At 39.8% G+C, this 23,433-nt stretch overlaps 1 protein-coding gene across 3 annotated transcripts in view; it reads right to left on the bottom strand.

The window, feature by feature from the left end:
- nin (ninein (GSK3B interacting protein)) overlaps positions 1-23,433 on the bottom strand; it is a 184,346-nt gene that overhangs the window by 54,264 nt on the left and 106,649 nt on the right. For all 3 annotated transcript variants that reach the window (XM_060829183.1, XM_060829184.1, XM_060829185.1), the window contains exons 5-6: positions 16,566-16,608; positions 8,129-8,319 (exon numbers count right to left, since the gene is read on the bottom strand). In XM_060829183.1, the coding sequence (XP_060685166.1) occupies positions 8,129-8,319; positions 16,566-16,608 (234 nt within the window). The remainder of the gene's footprint in view (positions 1-8,128; positions 8,320-16,565; positions 16,609-23,433) is intronic.

The raw sequence follows: 23,433 nt of genomic DNA, 5'->3' as shown, positions 1-23,433 counted from the left end.
CGACCTATTAACTTTCTATTCTCTAACTTGTGCCATTTCCCAGCATTTTGTGCATCTAGTATTACTGTTTAATATTCTCTCCTGGTTTGTACAATTCTGCTGAATTATCTTAGAATATAATCTGCATTGGAATGTAAAGGAGTTCTTGAAGAAACAAAATAATCACAATGTTGAGTAGGTGCCGACTCCAGAGTAAGTCTATGTGGTGTTTTGTGGAGGCAGCAGGTTGACGTGTGAACAGGGCAGGGTAAAAACAAGGACTGCAGATGCTGGAAACCAGATTCTGGATTAGTGGTGGTGGAAAAGCACAGCAGTTCAGGCAGCATCTGTGGGACAGTAAAATCGACGTTTCGGGCAAAAGACCTTCATCAGGAATCAGGGAAGCACATTTCTGATCAGCTTCTGTTTTAACCACTAGGGGGCGCCAACATTCCTACCATGAAAAAAAATATTACAAATGAAAACATTTTAAATTAAATCAACATTTGAATGTGCCCATGATGCACTGATGATGGTATTCCTTGTTTAATTATCCTTATAAGAATACCCTACAGCTGAATCAATTTAAATTACAAGTTGTCAAGAAATTATGTGGACTTTTGTGGTGCAGTGGTAGTGTCCCAACTCCTGCATCATAAGACCTGGATTCAGATCCCACCTGTTCTGGAGGTGTGTAACAGCATCTCTGAACAGGTTCATTCGAAAAATAGGCTAAATTTAAAAAATGAAGGAAGTTATTCAAGGCTAAGTCATCTAAAATGCTATGTCTGTGCATCAAATAGCAGTCCTAAGAGGTCTTCAAAAATAACAATTGTAAGCATTCTAGTTTCACTTTGATCTGAATAAAGCACATCCCATACTTTGCAATGTGATTGTTTGACAATTGCATGAGCACAGAGTTGCATTATTTGCAATAACCTGGGTACTGAGTTAAAAATAATCTCATTTTTGCAACACACACCTTCTTAAGATGATTTCCATCATATTGAATCAGAAATTCATCAAAAGTTATGGGATACAACTTGCATTCATTATGTGATTACGTGAAAAACACATCAATCTGCACAGGCACTGTTCACTTCTACTGCAACAATTCTTTCAGGTGCCATAGACAGAGGTTAGGCATTAGGCTGTTTACATATGGAAATTAGCAACCTAATGTCTGTTGAAGAACTTCCCCACTTTGAGAAATGAGTTGTTGATGATTTGCTATAATATTAATGTTAAGAGGTTGTGCTGAGTATCCCAAGATATTTCTGGCCAAAAAGATGATGCTGAAAAGGTAATAGACTTCAAACGTAAACTAAAATTTAAATTTGACAAATGAAAGATAAATTTTGGTGTTCCCAGGTTACTAGGCAATCACAAGGATAATTCATTGAAAGTTGTTGAAATAGTACTGCATATGAAATGCAAACATCAACCGTTCAAAATAGTTGCCACCACATGGCCTTTATTGTAAACTGACATAACCAAACCAACACATTTGTAACAATGTGAATTCAGGGACGATCCAGCTAGTTATCAATGCACTCCATGACTCAATGTTACAATGGCCAGAATGTTACGTCCTGCACTGGAAAGGAATCCTTGGCTGATTCTACTTTTTATGGCATCCTCCAAACTTATCACCTTCTTTCTGGTTATGAAAACGATCTTTGTATCCCTCCTGCATCATCATGTTCACAAAACAATCTCTGACAGTACATCCTCTAATAATTTATCTTGTAACAGCTTCTGAACTAAATCTATCTCTAAACTTAGATAGAGTCTCTGAGCTGACTCCATCTTAAAGTCAACATTATCTCAATGAACTTCCGCCTTTAACTCTGGGACTTTTTTCTGTTACCTGTGATCTATCTTCTATTTACTGTCAGATCTTACCTTTTTTTATGTAACCAGGCTGATGTCACTGGAGTTTTACTCGAGCTTTTAGCTAATCACATTGTGTATTTTAGCTGCTGTTCTAGACCTGTGTCAACTTATTTATGATGTTTCACTTTTTTACTTTTCTTCTTATCCATCCAAGAGCAGTCACTTCTATCATCATGTCGTTTTTTATTTCTTCCATCTCTACTTTCCCAATTCCCTAACTCAAACTTTCATTACTCCTCATCGTTACTGCTTTGGTTGCTGCTGTACCAGGTTTTTACGCTTCTGGAATAAGCCTGCCACTGCCATGTGTGCCTCTCTTGGCACTTCTGTGAAGACTCATTGTGACAACCAAGCCCAAATGGCCTGTATTGCTCTCCTGTAAAACGTAATTTCAATTTGCCATTCCCTCTGCTGACTCTGTGGACCCTGCTCGAGATCAAGTCTCACCACCTCACTATTGGCTTCTCTCCAGAATTTCCTTTGGGCTCTTGACATCGATAAATATCACGATTTGAATGGAAAATTAGTTGATATTCCCTGTGTAAGAATCCTCCTGAGATCAGATTTCAATTTATCTTCTACTAGGAAAAACCAATGTGGTAATGTCATGGGTCCAGTTATCCAAAAACCAAGGCAAATATTCTGGGGACAATAATTTGAATCCTACCTCAGCATTCAATAAAATCTGAAGCTAAAAGCTAATCTATTGATGATAGCTGTAAAAATCTAACTGGTTCATGAAGGTTATTTAGGGAAGAGAATTATCATTCTCAACTCGTCTGCCCTTATGTGAATCCAAACCCATAGCAATGTGGTTGAAACTTAACTGCCTTTTGAAATGGTCTTAACAAATCACTCAGTTCCAGAGGGAGTAAGAAATAGGCAGTTGGGCTGGTCTTGGCAGCAATGCCCATATACCATGGAAAACATACATCCTCGAATGAGAAATTCTTATTTCCCATCCCTACCTAAATGTTTTGAAAGTGTTACCCTAAATGCCCATCTTCTGACCTGATTAGCAGCCTTTATTATGGTGGATGGTGAGCAAATTATTGGATGTTTAGTAACATTACAGTTGCTGGGCTTTATACAGACATGGGCACGGTGATTCAGTGGTTAGCACTGCTGCCTCATGGTCCCAGGTTCGATTCCAGCCTCGGGCAACTGTCTGTGTGGAGTTTGCACATTCTCCCCATGTCTGTGTGGGTTTCCTCCGGGTGCTCTGGTTTCCTCCCACAATCCAAAGATGCGCATGTCAGGTGAATTGGCCATGCAAAATTGCCCATACTGTTAGGTACATTATTCAGAGGGGAAATGGGGCTGGGTGGGTTACTCTTCGAAGGGCCTGTTTCCACACTGTAGGGAATCTAATCTAATTATTTCCTCAAGGAGTTCTTCAGGCAGAATACATCCTTCCTGAAATCATTGAAGGCTGCCATAATTATCTTGCAAGTAATTCTCATTTAATAATTATATTTCTAAATATATATATATCTACAGAACTAATTTTCACTTAATCTGTACAATCTATTTCACAACATCATATTTTGAGCTCTCCATCTACAGTAGTGCTGATGTTTAAAGACCACATTCCTATTTTTAATATATGGTCTCAATAAGTTACTCAGAGGGAGGGATCTCAGTCAATTCCAATTTTAATCTTAGCTGATTTTTTTTTTTGCAAATATCTAGTCCATAATTTATCTGTTTTAGAATATAGTTTGTAAGATACCCTTATGATTTATGGATGTTCCACTTCACTGGGGTAATGTACTGGAAATGAAGTTAAAGATTTTATGAAGAACAGAGAATTCATGTAAATTCTGGAGGGCTATGCATACCCTCTGTGTTGGTACCAGGAGATTGAAGAAGTCATCAGGATTTTGTAAGTTAAGGGAACTTCTTGGAAGAACTAAAAAAAACTGAGTTAAAAGTGCAAGTCTTCTTAAGCTATAGTGTTAGGTTTAGCAGTGCTTGCTTTGTTTACTTTATCTTGATATCTGCAATCAAGTTTAGTTTTGTTAAAATCATGAAATCTTGTAGCAATTTTGTCAGTTAATTTATTTGGTTTCCGTGCTTCTTCTTTAAATGCTAACAGTCCCTAACAGGATTGCAACAATCTAAATGTGCAAACTTGAAGGCAGGTTGCTGGGCAGAAATAGGTTATTCCCCGGTCAGGTGAAAAGTGACCAAATAGGAAGACCAAAAAAATCAAAACCAACACTAACTAGTATCGCCCCCACACCCAAAAGCAAATCAATGAACTGATCCCCAAAACACTCTATATTTAGTTTATTTAAATACTACATGGCATTTTACCCATGGCTTTCCAGCATTTCCTTCATCAACTTTCCAAGTTAATTGCCAAAGTATATTATTTAAATTGTTCAAAGCACACCAACATGGTGAATTAAATTTATATCATGATTTAACATTATATGAGTGACACACCTATACAATAAATAGACAAGTGCTTTGAATATTGATTGCATCCTTCAGCTTCAGAAGATTTCTTAATCAAAAACCTTGATGTTTGCTTTTTTTGATCTTACCAGTATAAAAGGTATTTTTCAAAGGCTTACTTTATCTTTAGAAGCCCTTCAATAAAGCAAGACAACTACGTGTTACATTTCTCCAATAATCCATTTCAAAAATGCATTTCTGTGCATAGGGTGCACAAAGGACTGACAATGATTCACTACATTAAGATAACATACAACTTCTAAAATTTATTTTCAAGAATCATTTTGAACATTTTCAAATGACTGACTTGGAAAGCAATTCACAATTGCCAAGTTTGTATACCCTCCTGAAAAAAAGCAAAATGTGTAAATAGCTTTATTTAAAACGTCCAGGTGGATTGTATACCTTGGCTTTTTATTCACTGGAACTGTCAGGCTCCACTGAAAACAATTAGAAGACACACTGAAACATTTCTCATCTAAACACACAGCAGGAGGGATAATAAAGCGAGGCAGCGTATGCTATAGCACATTGAAAAAGACTTTGGGCAAAAATATTCCAGCACGATGTGTACTTAAGCTACAGTAAAACACTCATTTCTAGCATGTTTCAAGAAAATCATTTTCTTACTATCAACTGTTATTGTGTAATTCAGAGGAATTAATATAAATCCACATTTGATCTAAACACACAGACATTCAATGAATTATTGCAATGAGTTAGAACTCCTAAGACAAGCTGACTGAAAAAAATGTAAATTTCACAAATCACCCACAAAGGCTTTCACACAAATATATCAGCTTTTACTAATATACAAGTTTGAAACAACGATTATAATAATAAAATATTTCAAATTGGTCAGTATAAATCATTACAAATACAGCTTGCCTGTCAAAAATCAATATTTACCTGACAGAAATAGAAAACATAAGTTTTCTAGATTCTAGTGACGAGCTTATGTACTATAAGTACATATGTATCCAGGTGAACTTAAGTTATAACCTTTGTATGACCTTTAACTTCTGGTCCTATATCTGTAACACATTCCCAGCATTACAGATGTCAGTCTTCAGCCAATTTTATTCACTCCATGTGATATCAAGAAATGGCTGAAGACACTGAATATAGCAAGGGCTATGGGCCCTGACAACATTTTGGTAATTGTACTAAAGATGTGTGCTCCAGAATTTGCTGTGCCCCTTGGGAAACTGTTTTGCTCCATCATGAAGACATCTAAGCATCAGTGTACAAAATTGCCTGGATAGATCTTGTGCACAAAATGCAGTACAAATCTAAACCAGTCAATTACTGCTTTATCAGTCTAAACTCAAGCAAAAGCAGAGTGATGGAAGGGGTTGTTGACTGGGCTACCAATTTGTACTTGCAGTGGAATAATCTGCCTGCCTACTGATGCTGAGTTTGACTCCAACTAGGCCTCTCAGTTCCTGACCTCATTCTAGCCTTGGTTCAAGTATGGGACAAATGAACCGAACATTGAGGTGCCTGAGCTAAACTGGAGTCAATGGAAATCAGGGAAAACACTCCACTAATCGCATTCATACCTGCCTCAAAGGAAGATGATTGAAATTATGGAGGCCAATCATCTTACCACCAAGATATCTTTCCAGAACTGCCTCAGGATAGTGCCCTATACACAACCAGCTTTAGCTGCTGCTTCATCAATGGCCTTCCCTCTAACATAAAATTCAGAAGTGAGGATGTTTGCTGATGATTGCACAATGTTCAGTGCCATGTTATCTAAGATTACAAAGAGATCTTGATCATTTGGGCCGATGGGCATAGGAGTAGCAGATGGAATTTAATTCGGATAAATGCAAGCTCCTGCATTTTGGCAAGATGAGCAAGGGCAGGATTTATACAGTTAATGGCAAAGCCCAATGTTGTTGAACAGCGAGACCTTGGGATTCAGCTATATTATTCTTTGAAAATTACCTCACAAATAGACAGGTTGGTAAAGAAGGCATTTGGCACACTTGACTTCTTTGCTCAGACCATTGAGTATAGGCCTTGGGACATCATGTTGTTGTTGTACAGGATGTTGGTAAGGCCAATTTTGGAGTACTGCATAGAGTTCTGGTCACCCTGCTATAGGAAAGATATTATTAAATTGGAGAGGGTGAAGAAAAGATTTACAAGGATGTTACTGGGACTTGTGGTTTTGACTTATAGGGAGAGGTTGGATAGGCTGGGACCTTTTTTCACTGGAGAGGAAGAGGTTGAGGGGTGACCTTATTGAGGTTTATAAAATCATGGGGGCATTGATAAGGTTCATAGCAAAGGTCTTTTTCATAGGGTGGGGAGTTCAAAACTAGAGGTCATGTTTTTAAGGTGAGAGGAGAAGGATTTAACAAGGGACTTGAGGGGCAATTTATTCACACGGAGGACAGTTTGTATGTGCAATGAACTACCAGACAAAGTGATAAATGCAAGTACAGTTACAACTTTTAAAAGACATTCAGACAGGTACATGAATAGGAAAGGTTTAGAGGGATAATTGGTTAAGTTGGACTGAAAGATCTGTTTCTGTACTGCATGATTCTATAACAATACATGATTCCTCAAATACCAAAGCAGTCTATGATCACATGCAGCAAAGCCTGGACAACATCCAGGATTGAGCTGGTAAGTTGCAAATAACACTTTTGCCACAAAGTGCAAAGCAGTAACCATCTCCTTCAGGAGAAGAACTAACCATCACCTCTTTATGTTCAACAATGCTACAGATTCACAGTTGCTGAATCTCCTACTATCAACATCCTAGTGTTACAATGGACGAAAAACTATCCAAATGAAGTAGTTGCAAGAATATGTCAGAGGCTAGGAAGTCTTTCCCAATTAACTCATCTCCTGTCTCCCCAACACATGGCTACCATCTCAAAATCAGGAGTGTAATGGAATACTCTCCATTTTCCCAGATGAGCACAGCTCCAACAACATTCAAGAAGCCTGACACCATCTAAGAAAGCACAGTCAGCTTGACTGGCACCTCATTCACCACCTTCAATATTTTCCACTGATGCACAGTGGCAGCAATGTGTACCATCTATAAGGTGTACTGCAGTAACTCAAAACTACATCAACAGCACTTCCCAAACCAACTAAAACTGCCAAATTGAAGGACAAAGGCAGCAGATACGTGAGAACACCATCACCTACAAGTTCCTCTCCAAGCCACTTGCCATCCTGACTTGGAAATATATCAGTGTTGCTTCTCTGTCACTGGGTACAATATCCGGAACTCCCTTCCTAACAGCACTGTGGGCATGCTTGCATGCCAAGACTGCAGTGGTTCAACAAAGCAGCTCACTACCACCTTCTCTAGGAAAATTTGGAGATGACCAATATGTGCCAATGTAGCCAATTATGCCCACATCTTTATAGACAAATAAAAAGAAAACAAATGGTTACATCTGAAATGAAGAAATTGTGTTGCATCAAAATTTCACTATTGACTCACAGCTGTGCAGAGTATTACAATCAGAAGTGTCTAAAGGGATGGGGAGGAAACAAAAATGTGTATTCATGGAAAGAAATCAAGTAATTCTTGTGCATCTCTGACAAGAGAAATCAGAAGTGGTCTATCACTTACTAGTTGATAATCTGCTTGGTGGGGAACAAGTACACAGTTTATCTTTGGAAATGGAACTTAGTTTGTTTCTGTTTACATTTAAAATAAAAGAACTAAACTCCTTGGAAAAAGATTGGAAACCTTTCAAAATCATTTTCATACATTCATTACCAAAACCACATACAACTCAGATGACCTCACCTCTGCATCTACATTCTGAAGTCCACACTGATCACAAATAGAGATCAGCTCTTTGCTACTCAAGTAGCTGTCTTTGGTGACTCCGAGTTCTTCGGAAACTGCTTGAAGTCGTTCTTCAATGTACTTGGGATCAGCACCAAACATGCACTGGGAAGTGTTCAAGTCATCCGGGTTCCAAAATCTCAGCTGACCTGAAAAACATATCATTTTTCTAATTGCTTATTGCATACTGAAAATAAAGTCAATGAAAGATCAAAAAAAGGATACATTAATAATCAACCACAAATGTGCTTTTGGAGTAAGGATATTAGAATGGATTTACTAAGGCCGTCTATTTGGCTATTTATTGTTGTATATGATAACCACTATCATTCTATACTTTAATACATTTAATCTTCTACTCTAGCTTGTCATTTGACAATCCAATGTATTGTTTTTAACTGCACTATGTAACCAAAAAACTATCATGAGGCAAGGGAAGTCTCAGAAGAATCAAAATGTTTAAGAAGGTAGTTAATCTATTATGAGTCCATGACAGATAGAGGCCATCCTGCCCATTGAGTCTACACTAGCCCTCTGAAGCGCATCCTACCTTCTATCCTCTGAAGAAATATTGAACTGGATTATAAAAACCAAGATCTGAAAGTGGAAATTTAAAATCTAAATTTGTTTTTATTTTCTGACACTTTCTGAAGTTTGTAAAGTTGTTTCTAGATATTCTTCTATCTCAGCCAATTCCTCTACTAAGTGATAGTCAAAGTAGTGACAGTCAATCATAATGTTTGCATTACCAAGTACGTATATATAGAGCCAGAGTCATGCATGGAATCTGAATCTAGACACACGTTGTGAAGCAATTGGTTGATTCACACGTGTTTCTGGAGTAAATCTCAACCAAACTGAAACAAGATGAATGGATTTGGAACCAAATTTATACTTCCAATTTTCAGCACTTACAATTCATCATATGGGTTCCCATTTTGTAAAGTTGTCCCAGAGTAATATTGTTACATTGTTCACCACCTTTATTCTTGTGCATACAAATGTAATAATGGCAAATAATATAGGTTCTTGATTCATACAGAGGCATCAGTTACAACCTTGACAACCTTTCTATGGCAAATTAAATGATCTCAGTTAGAGTGGCGGGGCACTAATTGGTGATCTCAGTCACAGAGGAGAGAAACTCTGCACTTCACTGACAACTAATTCCTGCTTTGAAATACATTTATTGGTATTGGGTGAGGGCAGTATTGACTTGAATTTTAATACTACAACATCCTAATCATCATATAGACAAACTGTCTCACGTATGATCGGTGGATTACTCAGCAAGAGTGACTCAGTGAGGAATCGACACCACGTCTTTATGGAATGGACAGCCAGTCCATGAATGAGCAATGCAGAATAATTACAAGGGGGCAAGAAACAAATAAGTTAGCTCCTTTCTTATTCAATTTTCCCTTTCTTGCTGTTCCTCCATCTGAACCCTTAACATGGGCTTAACATTTTGGCTATAAGTACAAAGAACAAAGAAAATAACAGCACAGGAACAGGCCCTTTGCCTGTCCAAGCCTGTACCAATAGAGATCCTCTATCTAAACCTGTTGCCTCTTTTCTAAGGATCTGTATCCCTCTGCTCTCTGTCCATTCTCTCTAGATACATCCTAAATGATGCTATCATGCCTGCCTCTACCACCTCTGCCGGTAACGCGTTCCAGCCACCCACCACCCTCTGCATAAAGAACTTACTACGTATATCTCCCTTCAACTCTTCCCCTCTCACCTTGAACTCATGATCCCTAATAATTGAGTCCCCCATTCTTGCTACCCACCCTGTCTATACCTCTCATGATTTTGTAGACCCCAATCAGGTCCCCTCTAAACCTCCATCTTTCTAATAAAAATAATCCTAATCTACTCAACTGCTCTCCATAGTTAGTGCCCTCCATACCAGGCAGCATCCTGGTGAACGTCCTTTGCAGCGTCTCCAAAGCTTTTGGTAATGTGGTGACCAGAACTGTATGCAGTATTCCAAATGTGGCTAAATCAAACTCGATACAACTGTAACAAAACCTGCTGACTCTTGAACTCAATACCCCATCTGATGAAGGAAAGTATGCCGTGTGCTTTCTTGACCACTCTATCAACCTGCATTGTCACCTTCAGGGAACAATGGATCTGAATACGCAGATCTCTCTGAATAAATTTTCCTCAGGACTTTTCTATTTACCATGTAATTCACTCTTGAAGTGGATCTTCCAAAATACATCATCTTGCATTTGCCTGGATTGAACTCCATCTGCCATTTCTCTGCCCAACTCTCCAGTCTCTCCATATTCTGCTGCATCCTCTGACAGTCCCCTTCACTATTTACTACTCCACCAATCTTATTGTCATCTACCAACTTGCTAATCAGACCACTGATACTTTCCTCTAAATCATTTATGTATGTTATAAACAACAATGGTCCCAGCACAAATCCCTGTTGAACACGACTGGTCACAGTTGTCCATTTTGAGAAATTCCATTCCACACCTGCTGTCCAGCCAGTTCACTATCCATCTAGATAATACACTCATCAGCCTACCATGGGGAACCTTATCAAACACCTTACTAAAGTCCATGTATATGACATCTACAGCACTTCCTTCGTCATTCAACTTTGTCACTTCCTCAAAGAATTCTACTGAGTTGGTAAGACATGACCTTTCCTGCACAAAACCATGTTGCCTATCACTGATAAGCCCATTTTCTTCCAAATGTTATTAGATCCTACCCCTCAGTATCTTCTTCAGCAGTTTCCCTACCACTGACGTCAGGCTTATCGGTCTATAATTACCTGGATTATCCCTGCTACACTTTTTAAACAAGGGGACAACTTGAGCAATTCTTCAGTCCTCCAGGACCTCACCCGTGTACAAGGATGCTGAAAAGATATCTGTTAAGGCCCTGCCTATTTCCTCTCTCGCTTCCCTCAGTAACCTGGGATAGATCCCATTCAGACCTGGGGACTTGCCCACCTTAATGCCTTTTAGAATACCCAACACTGCCTCCCTCCTTATGCCAACTTGACCTAGAGTAATCAAATATCTATCTCTAACCTCAACATCCATCATGTCCCTCTCCTTGATGAATACTGATGCAAAATACTCATTAAGAATCTCATCCATTTTTTCTGATTCCATGCATAACTTTCCTCCTTTGTGCTTGAGTGGGCCAACCCTTTCTCTGGTTACCCTCTTGCTCCTTATAAATGAATTAAAGGCTTTGGGATTTCTCTTAACCCTGTTTGCTAAAGATACTTCATGATCCCTTTTAGCTCTCTTCATTACTCGTTTCAGAATGGTCCTACTTTCCCGATATTCTTCCAAAGCTTTGTCTGTTTTCAGTTGCCTAGACCTTCCTTTTTCTTCTTAGCTAGTCTCAGAATTTCACCTGTCATCCTGGTTCCCTAACATTGCTCATCGTCTATCCCTCATTTTCACAGGAACATATCTCACCTGAACTCTAATCAGCCTCTCTTTAAAAGCCTCCCACATATTGAATGTGGATTTCCCTTCAATCAGCAGCTCCCAATCAACATTCCCCAGTTCCTGCTGAATTTTGGTATAGTTGGTCTTCCCCCAAATTAGCCTTAGGACCACTCTTGTCTTTGTCCTTGACTATCCTAAAATGTACAGAATTGTGATCGCTATTCCCAAAGTAATCCCCAACTGCAACTTCAACCACCAGGCCAGGCTCGTTCCCAACACAGGTCCAGTAGGGCCCTTCCCGAGTTGGACTATTTACATGCTGCTCTAGAAAACCCTCCTGGATGCTCTTTACAAATTCTGTTCCATCTAGACCTCTAACACTAAGTGAATCCCATTCAATGGTTGGAAAATTAAAATCTCCTAACACCACTACTCTGTTGCTCCTACATCTTTCTATAATCTCTCTACATATTTGTACCTCTATCTCACGCTCATTGTTGGGAGGCCTGTAGTACAACCCCAACAATGTTACCACACCCTTCCTATTTCTGAGCTCTGCTCATATTGCTTCATTGCTTGAGTCATCCATAGTGCCCTCCTTCAGCACAGCTGTGACATCCTCTGACCAGTTATGCTATTCCTCCACCCTTTTTACTTCCCTGTCTATCCCGACTGAAGCATTTATATACAGGGACATTTAGTTGCCAATCATGCCCTTCCCTCAACCAAGTTTCAATAATAGCAATAACATCATACTTCCAGGTATTAATCCAAGCCCTAAGTTCATCTCCCTTACCTACTACACTTCTCACATTGAAACAAATGCACCTCAGACTACCTGCCCCTTTGTGTTCATCATCTGCTCCCTGCCTACTCTTCCCCTTAGTCACGCTGACTTCATTACCTAGTTCCTCACAGACTTTAGTTACTACCTCCTTTCTTTCAACAAATCTCCTCATTTGGTTCCCTACCTGCTGCCACATTAGTTTAAATCCTCCCCAAAAGCATTAGCAAAAGCACCCTCAAGGACATTGGTTCCAGTCTGGCCTAGATATACACCATCCAATTTGTAATAGTCCCACTTTCCACAGAACCAGTCCCAATGTCCTAAAAATCTGAACCCCTCCCTCTTGCATCATCTCTCAAGCCACACATTTAATCTGCCTATTCTTTCATTTCTACCTTGACTAGCACGTCACACTGGTAGTCATCCTGAGATTACTACCTGAGGTCCTACTTTTTAACTTGGCTCCTAACTCACTAAATTCTGCTTGCAGGAACTCTTCCCATTTTGTACCTATATCATTGGTGCCGATAGGCACCACGACAACTGGCTGTTCACCCTCCCCCTTCAGAATGTTCTGTAGCCAATCTGAGACATCTCTGATCCATGCACCTGGGAAGCAACATCCCATTCGGGAGTCTCATTTTCAACCACAGAAATGCTTATCTACTCCCTTTGCAATTGAATCCTCTATGACTATAGCCCTTCCACTCTTTTTCCCGCTCTTCTATACAGCAGAGCCAGCCATGGTGCCATGAACTTGGCTAGTGCTGCCTTCCCCAGGTGAGCCATCTCCCTCAACAGTATTCAAAGTGCTATACCTGTTTTGGAGGGAGATGACCGCAGAGACACTTCCACTGCCTTTTTACACTTGCTCTGCCTTTTGGTCACCCATTCCCTTTCTCCCTCAGCAATCCTAATCCGCAGTGTGACCAATTCACTGTACATGCTATCCACGACCTCCTCAGCATCGCGGATGCTCCAAAGTGAGTCTATTCCCAGCTCCAGAGCCATCAAGTGGGCTAACAAGAGCTGCAGCTGGTAATCTGATTGAGGTCAGGAGACACCGTTTATGCGCTGTAAGCTGGAAACCTGCCTCCTTCCCAAACTTCTAGGTGGGAAGGCCCAATCTGGAATCTGCTGGAAAGTGTCATTTGAGGCCCTTAAAGGGTCAATTAATGATCTGATCTGATCCAACTGATTGCCATTGCCTTACCACTCCCAACCTACCTTACCATACTATCAAATCAGACCTGACTACCCCTCAACCGGTCACAACTACCATCCACTCCTGACCAACTGATTATTCTTCCACCCTGACTAACCACACAAGTGCTCACCCACATATTCACATCATCCAGTAATTCATGTGCCCATTCATTAATCCTCAATTATCTGTTAAACAACTGGAATTTTAAATGCTTACAGGCATTTAGCAGTTAGTACAATAAAAAAAGTACTAAACAAATGGGGGGGGGCATTCGCTCGTGTTCTCCTGACTCTATTCCACTCATTGAAGTTTGATGGGACATTCTGCACGATGCATTTCTTCTTCAGCTCAGATTGAAGTATCCCAGAGGAAACATGCATTATTATTAGGTTGGCAAAATCTTCATGGGCAACAGCAATGTGACTGTCATTGCTGCCAACTGCATGATTCACGGCAGTGCCACAATATGTACGTGGGGAGGCAGGAAGATATACCTAAAACCCAGAACAAGGAATTTGTTTATATCAATGGCATGATCTGAATATTTTTTTCATCTTTCATTTTCCACCCAACACTCACCTAGATTGAACACTGATTGGTTATAGAAGAGGGTTACTTGGCTCATCAACTTAATTCAGCATCTGCTGCCAGAAATATAACGAGCAATGAAAGGTGGATGAAAGAGGCCAGCCTGCTTTTTCACCAATGTTGAAAAGGGAGAAAGGGGTGGGTGTTGTCTCCCATTTGGGCTTGAGTACAAAAGTGTTTCCTCTTTTGGGGAGGGGCAAAGTTGCTCTGTGCATATCAGGGTCAACCGGTCCTTTGTGTCTCCCTATATCCTACAGCCCAATCTCCTGCATTCCCATGACTCCCTGCAGCCCCAGCATTGGCCAATACTAACTATAGCACCGCTAGGACTAGATGACTGCTGGCCAATCAGTTCTCAAGGGTGAAACTTCTTTCCTATAGAGTTTGAGCTTGTTGACATTGCTCCTAGGGCGTTATTGTTGTGGGAAAACTATTTTTAAAGTCTGTCTTTTCTACTGGGGAGAGATTGGTCAAACATTACACCACTCCCCCATGTAAATCCATACCGTTATTTTGAGTTTCTGAGAGGCATACAGGAATTCACAATTAATGCGAACTCTTGCATCTTAATACAATCTATTCTCCACCAAAGGGCCACTGAACTCAAAACGTTAACTCTGCTTTCCTTCCACAGATACTGCCAAATCTACTTAGTTTCTTCATCAATTTCTGTTTTGTTTCTCACCCAAAGATGTCTGTTCTTTAATCAACAACATAGAAATACAGACTTGGCTGGGGTGAATGAGAACATTTCAGCAAATGTTCATTAAATGTGTGTCATTTGTATTCCATAATGTCCAGAGTTGAGCAGCACACAGCAATCTTTACTTCAGAGTTAACCAAAAATCCATTATTACTATCGTGAATACAATTCACCATTTTATATGGCAAATTCCAAATGGACTTTGACTGATGAAGTCGAAGCTCACTTGTATCATCAGTTACCATTTATTACATAAAGTAATTTGTAAAATGAAACATCTATTGAATATATAAGAGTAAACCCTAACTATTTAATTACTAGATGTGATTCTTGTCCAGACCAGTCAACAGCATCTCTCTCCATTTGTACTGAGTTAGCTGATATCAGCAAAAGCAGGCAGGGTTGTTATAAATGGGCTTCAGTACCACTGGATCAGGGGACAGACAAATCAAGAGGCCTACCAACCTCTACCATCTCGGCTTAGACCCGAAGGCCTGGAATTTTCCCTGGATTGGGGGGAATGGCAATTCATTTAGTGGACATAATGGCTGCCTTCATGCCACTTCAGGCACTAAGTCCTAGGTGGGAAGGTTCACAGTCAATCTTCCTGACCTGCTGTTGATTAAGGTCCTTAACAAGCATTTCAGAGCCTCAGCCCAAAATTTCCTGTTAACTTTGTTCCCAGTGGCCATCTTTTTGATTGCTACATGCTTGCCGGATGGGTGAGAGGAATGCATTGATTTGTCTCAATCTGGGGCAGTTGGAATTATAGATGGTGTGCAGACAGCTGCTGCTGAAAGCCTAACCCTGCTCTTGCCTCCTATCGCTCGCTTCATTTGACCACAACTTCACACCAAAATTACTTGCCTCCCTGCTGCTCCTGGTCTGCAGAGAGCAGTCTAAACCTTCAAATGTAGCTTCACCTTTCATAGGGATCGCTAGCCTCTGATTGTCCAGCAACTTCAGGCAGGGCAGGGCAGGCAGGAACTGACTGGCCAAGTATCTGCCAGGCTACCACTTTAGCGCTTCGTTGGTACTTGATCTAGTTGGCTTTGTTAATGGTGGGAATAGGATTGTGGAGTCTCACTCTTAAAGACATTCACCCCCACCCACCCACCACCACCCCCCACCCCCCCGCCCCCCAACCCCACCAAAACAAAGAGAAAATCTAGCCAAAGATACTTAGGTATGATATGAAAGATAGTCAATGCTATGGGACAGTCTGACAGCATGTGACAGGTGGGAATTTCCCCACCTCCTTCAATAATTACTCTTTCACACTGAAATTGTTGATTCCTTGGTCGATAATGGATCCAATTAGTTCTGGGTAGCAGCAGCTCAGCATCTAATTCAAGGGGACATCACAACTGAACTGAATTATGTCCTCACAACATGTCATTTGCTGACATCACCCAGTGATTAGGGGTAAGATCTCTGGCCCAGGAGTACTCAACCTAAATGGTACCCTACTTTCATTTCAGCTAACCATAGTTAATTCAACAACCACAGGTCAAACTCTGAAGCTCCTGGTCTGAACACCTCAGTTACTCACAAAACAAACTGACTTGGCTTCAGAGAAGCTCAGTTTTTAAAAATACCAAAAATATGCATTGCTTTAAAAAATGAACTAAACCTTAGTATTTACAAGATATTTTAAGTCCGCAGTTCATCCCTACCTTCAGCTTCATATTCTTCACCTTCTGTGGAAGCTTTCCATTTCTAAAAATAAAAAATACTAAATCAAATAATTTGAAATGTAATTTATACTTATATAATCACAAACAAAATCTTAAAATGTGTGAATATAACAAGGCTCAGTGATAAAAATTAAAGGATAACATGACAAAGACTATATTTATCAAGGACATGAGAAAACTTTAAACCTCCGATCTTGCCATATTTTTGAAAAATAAATTGAATTTATCACGTATTTTTCATATCCTCAGCATATCCCAACGCAGTTTATAGTAAATGAATTAACTGTTGTAAGAAAGATGGCAGCTAATTTGTATACTGAGCATTTCTACAAACACTAATGAAATAATATATAAGAGATACTGGTTGACAGATAAATATTGATGTCAAGAGAAGACCCTGAACCTTCTACCAATCTTGCCAATGGATCTTGACATCCAAATGGGAGGGCAGACAAAGCCTTGGTTTGAAGTTTCATTTGGAGAATAATAGCTCTGATAGCGCAGCACTTCCTCAGTACAACAGTGAAGTGCCAGCCTTCATTATGTGCTGACTGGAGTGGGGCTTGAATTCCCGACCCTCTGATTCAGAGGTGACAGTGCTATTGCTTTAGCTGAAAAGAGAAGCATAACTTACAAAAGCGCACTCCATTTTTAGATATTCATGGGTATAGCAATTTGTAGGGCATTTCCTGAAGTGCATGCGGTGGCACCCTGCGCACACTTCCATGAGTGATTTTTGCAGAGATTTAACTGCCAAGTGTGCAAGAATAAAATTTTACCATCAAGCACACAGAGAAAATACTGGAGAAACTCATCAGGTCTGGCAGCATCTGTGGAGAGAGAAACAGAGTTAATGTTTCTTCAGTTTTGAAGAAGTCACATCAGATTCAAAACATGAACTCTGTTTCTTTCCTCACAGATGTTGTCAGGCTTGCTAAGTTTCTCCAGCATTTTCTGTGTTTGTTTCAGATTTCCAACATCCACAGTATTTTGCTTTTATTTAAATCTTTTTCATCAGATGATTGTAAATATCCATTTATTAGGAAGCTGTGGATGAGTTTGCAAAAGAGTTGTTTTTAAAAAGTAGGAAGTGAAAATTGGTGAAAGAGGAAATTGCCCAAGATTCACTCATTATACATAAAAAAGTTCAACAATACGGATTGAGACTCTAACAAATAGTTGTGTGATGAAGGTAAACAATATTTGATGTATCTAAGTACAATCAATTCTCTCTGGAGTCCAGATACCAAATCTACTGATGTTGACACATAATTATTAGCTACATCATTTTAAGCTTGTTTTGATTCGATTTGATTCCAGATTTGAGAACAGTAATATGCACAATCTTAGCCAGAGCTCTAAATGCTGTTTCAATCAATCAATTTACCTTATGTCAACTAAATCCAATATATTAGGAGTCAATGTATAAAAGTGATGATGGTACTTGTATAGACCCTCTCAAAGTCATGGTACTAAAACATTAAACATTTCTTTGATGAAGCGACTGTTGAAGAACATATAACCTTCCCTTACTCCCTGAAAATACTTACTAAAATAACATAGATTATGAATTGTCCCTTATAAATCAACTATTTGCACATTAATTGCATTCAAAATTGTAAGATTGGTTTTCATTTCAAGGTGTTAAAAGACTTTTAAATGAATCTGGTTCGAAAGTAAATTACTGAATAAATCAGCAACATGTAATTATGTGGGACCCGCACTAATCCCAGCACGGGCCTGATTTAAATGCAGAATTTTATGAACTTACTTTTGGGATCACTGCATTTCAAAATCAAAGTATCAAAGCGTTTCTTATTGATGATGTTCTGAGGGTATGTCTGAAGGCAAAGAAGGGCTACTCACTGATTCTGATTGCAGAGTAGTGGCTTCTTGGCCGAGCCACTTCATTATGGCTGCTCCTGGTATTAAAACTACCTGATCAACTGGAATACATTCAGCTTTGATCAAAACATATAAAAGTCATTGAATTAAATTGAATATGCCCTTTATCTAGGCAGACAGTCTGACAAAATCAGTTTCGTGAGCCAAAGGCCAGACAGTAACCCAGATAGATTGCATCCACCAGTACAATATTGAAGTCCATGAAATGTGGCTATAAATACAGAGGATCTGTAGATGGGCACCTAACTAATTGAAAATGGAGGCAACATTCAATCTGCATGGTTTCCATAGAAACAAGATTAAATATAGTGGCTTTAAAATTGCAGCAGCTGGTGGAATATTTCAATTACCCTGTTACTGAGCATTACTGGTGTCTCCAATGTTAAAGCTGTAAACCTAATTTGAGTGCTGTCATTCAAGTGCATACACAGTATGTAATGGAAGTGAGTGTGAGATCATGATTATTTGCTTCAGGAAAATAAAAATAAACAAATAAAAACAATAAAAACAAACTAATTTAGTGAATAACATTTCTTTATTATTCAGTGCACTGGTTAGAAGATACATAGAACATAGAAAATTACAGAGCAATACAGGCCCTTCGACCCTCAATGTAGTGCCAACCTGTGGAACCAATCTGAAGCCCATCTAACCCCCATTATTCCATTCTTGTCCAGATGCCTATCCAATGATCATTTAAATGCCATTAAAGCTGGCAAGTCTATTACTGTTGCAGGCAGTGCGTTCCATGCCCCTACTACTCTCCGAGTAAAGAAACTACCTCTGACATCTGACCTATATCTATCACCCCTCAACTTAAAGCTATGTCCCATTGTGCTAGCCATCACCCTTTCTATACTTCCTATACACAGGGTACAAATAAATCCCATTCCATCTCACCCCATCCCTTATTCTCATGCCACTTCGTATATTCACTAAATTAGCTGACCTTCCATTATCTAATGTTAAATGAACTGTGCTCAGGAAAGGACCCTTTATCCGTTTAAGGCCTCCACCTCAATGAAATCATGTACAACACAATGTTGACTTATTCTATTGTTGCCTATGCCTTTGTGCCCATTTCTTTGGGCAGCAGCCTTCTCCTCACTCAACAAACTCTTTCACCTATTCTCAATACTCTTCCCCCACACCTGAACTCTTCCTCTGGCCACTTACCTGTTCTCAATTTTTTCACTGAGAACTATTAGATTGATATCAGCTGCCTGGATTCCTCTTCTCTCCACACCCCAATGTCTATGTAGTTTATTCTTTCAGGTCCAACTCTGACTCTGTTATTAAACATGCTAATGGGAATGGTGCTGGTGTTATCGATTGTACCAACCTTCATCTCACAGAGGCTAAGTGCCAACTCTCAGATGCCTCTTTCTAGCTTTCCCTAGATCATGATTTCATTACTGACAAACCAAACCATGTTTCCGGGACTATCACTGACCACATCTCTGCCACAGTTTCTCCACCACAGCTTCCCACTTCACGGACCCTAAGTTTGCACAGCTTGTTTTGACCTTCTTCCCAAAATTCACAGACAGGATTACTCTGGCAGACCATAATTTCAGCTTGTTCCTGCCCCACTGAACCTATTTCTTGTTCAGTATCTTCCTAGCTTCATTTGTGTTTATTCTGACACCCTACGTCCATTCAACAATTTCCAGTTTCCTGGCACTAACTGCCTTCTCTTCACTATGGATGTCTAATTCCTCAACACATTTATACCCCAAGACCGTTGTATTGGGGTCCCCTTCTTCTCCCTTGAATGGAGGCAAGTTTAGACCCCATTACCACTACCCTACTCTGTCTGGCTAAGCTTGTTCTTTCATTTTCTCCACAACAATTTCTCCTTGAACATGTTTCAATGTCTCCATGTTAAAGGCTATGGATAACTGCATGGATCTCAGCTATGCTTCTCTTTTTGTTGGGTAAGGGGAACATTCTTAGTTTCAGTCCCACTCAGGGTCCTCTTAAACAATTTGTTCTCCAGCGTATTGATTAATATATCAGTTTCACTTTCAGCTCTTGTCTGAATCTGAAAAGAATCAATTTTGTTGTTAATTTCCATCCTTTCTCACCTTCACCTGGTCCTTCTTTGACTCTTCCCTTACCTCCCTTGATTTCTCTGTTATCTTTTCTGGGTATAGGCTTTCCATTGATATTAATTACAAAGGCATCATCTCCCACAGCTACTTATTCCTCACACACTGCTTCCTGTAAGGACTTATTTCCATTCTCCTTAATTCTTTATCATTATTGCATCTGTTCCAATGATGCAAGCTTCCACTGCAGTGGTTCTGACTTGTCTTTGTTTTTTTCTCAACCAAGGATATGTCCTCAGCTTTTAACTCATTTCCTGCACTTTTGCCCTTATCCTTTCCTCTGCCACCCAAGGCCAAGATAGGATTCCTCTGTCCTCACATTCTGTCCAATCTGCCTCCATATTCAAATGATCATCCTCTGCATTATTCATCAAATGCAGCATGTTATCATCAATAAACACATCTTCCTTTCCTTCTCTTATCAGCATCCTAGGGACCATTCCCTATAACAGTATGGTCCACTCCTCCCACACCAACAACATCTCGTCTCCTACTACAGCACATTCTATGCAATTGCAGAATGTTTATCACAAACGCCTTCACCGCCTCTCTCCTCAATGACCAAGACTGCAAACTCACCTTCCAGGTGTGTCACTTGTACTTTCAAATCTAGTCTACTGTATTTGCTGCTCACAATATGGTCTCCTCTATATTGGGGAGACCAATATAGACTGGGTTACTGCTTTTGAGAAAACCCCTACTGTAAGAGTGTCCCTGGCTTCTCAGTTGTTTGCCACTTGATTACACTATCTTGCTCTCATGCTGACATTTCTGTCCTAGGCCTGCTGCAGTGCTCCAGAGAAGCACAATGTAAACTGGAGGAACAGAACCTCATTTTCTGTTCAGGCACTTTATAGCCTTCAGGACTCAATATTGAATTCAACAACTTTATACCACGAATCCTTCTCTGCATTTTGATATTCCCCCACCTCTTAGCGCCAGCCTGCAGTATCTATATCTTGCTTTTGATAGTTTTGCTTTCAACCAGATCTCATTTTTATTCTATTATTAGAACCTTATCTGTACCCATGCCTCACTTTCTCTACAAACATTACACTTCCTTTACCTTTTGTTCTATAGCAGCTTTGATGTGCAATCTGTCTAACCTTCCATAACCTGATTCATTCATCTCTGCTACTTATCAATGGCATATGATTCATGACATTTTCCTGTCTCTCCCTTCAGTCAAACAGTCAGAGCATGGAAACAGATCCTTCAGTCCAACTCGTCCATGCCAACCAGACATCCCAATCTGACCTTTTCCCATTTGCCAGCATTTGGCCCATATCTCTCTCAACCATTCCTATTCATATATCCATCTAGATGCCTTTTAGATGTCATAATTGTAACTGCTTCCACTAGTTCCTCTGGCAGCTTGTTCCATACACACCACCCTCTGTGTGAAAAAGTTATATTCAATGTTCCAACCAATAAAAACAAGCATGCCAATGCCTTCGTTGCCCCCACTCTGTCTCCATGCAACTCCACTTTCAAGGAACCTGCAGCTGTAGTTTCTTTGTTTGACAATATTCCCTGGGGGCCTTACCATTAACTGTATAAGTCCTGCCCTGGTTTCCCTTAGCAAAACACAACATCTCACATTTATCTAAATTAAACTCCATCTGCCACTCCTCAGCCCATTGGCCCATTTGATCAATGTCCAGTCTAAAAAGCAATCCTCTATCACCACCCTCTGTATCCTACCTTCAAACCAATTTTGTATGTAATCGGTTAGCTCCCTGGATCCCGTGTGATCTAACCTTATTAACTAGTCTATCATGAAAACCTTGTTGAACACTTTGCTGAAGTCCATATAGACAATGTTTCCAGCTCTGTCTTCATCAATTCTCTTTGCTGCTGCTTCAAAAAACTCAAATCAGTTTAGTGAGACATGAATTCTCACGCACAAAACCATGTTGTCTATCCCTCATCAGTCCTTTTGAAATACATATAAATCCTGTCTTTCAGAATTCCCTCCAATAACTTACTCACCAGTTCCAAAGAAGTGTCATATTGGACACGGAACACAAACTCTGTTTTTTATTCCACAGATGCTGTCAGATCTACCAAACTTATGTCTTTATTTCAGATCTCTAGCATTTATAAGGCATAAGAAATAGGGAATGGGAGAAGAGATAGGTCATTCAGTTCATCAAGTCTGTTCCACCATTCAATAAGATCATGGTTGATCCAATAATCCTCAATTCAACTTCCTGCCTTTTCCCCATAACCCTTGATTCCCTTAACGATTAGAAATCTGTCTACCTCAGCTTTGGATGTACCGAACAACGCAGCCGAGACAACCTTCTACAGTAAAGAGTCAAGTATTCATTATCCTCAGAGGGGAAAAAAACTTATTTCAGTGTTAAATCAGCAACTCATTACTTTGAGATTATGTCCTCTGGTCCTGGACTCTCCCACAATAGGAAACAACCTCTCCATATCTACTCTGTCAAGCCCACCAACAAGGTCACCTCTCACTCCTACAAATTCCAATGAGTGTAAACCTAACCCACTCAACCTCTCCTCAAAAGAAGATTCCTCTATATTCAGGATCAACCTAGTGAAACTTCTCTGGAATGTCTCTAATGCCAGTATATCTTTCTTTAGATAGGGAGATCCAAAACTGTTTGTAATATTCCAGCTGTGGTCTGACTAGCCCCGAGCACATTTGTTCCCAACATGTCAAGTGAAGCCTGTCGAACTGCAACAGCTTCCTTACACTCAGTGCTGGTGCCAGTGCTCCACAAACTGAAATGCTGTTCTGCCATGCCAATTTTTAAGTCATGCATTTAACTCCTTGATTTCATTTATCCTACACTAATTTGCCT

The sequence above is a fragment of the Hemiscyllium ocellatum genome, chromosome 8 (assembly GCF_020745735.1).
Source record: "Hemiscyllium ocellatum isolate sHemOce1 chromosome 8, sHemOce1.pat.X.cur, whole genome shotgun sequence".
In the NCBI taxonomy this organism is placed as follows: Eukaryota; Metazoa; Chordata; class Chondrichthyes; order Orectolobiformes; family Hemiscylliidae; genus Hemiscyllium; species Hemiscyllium ocellatum.
The sequence above is the reverse complement of the archived record's forward strand: the minus strand, read 5'-3'. Positions and strand labels throughout refer to the sequence as shown.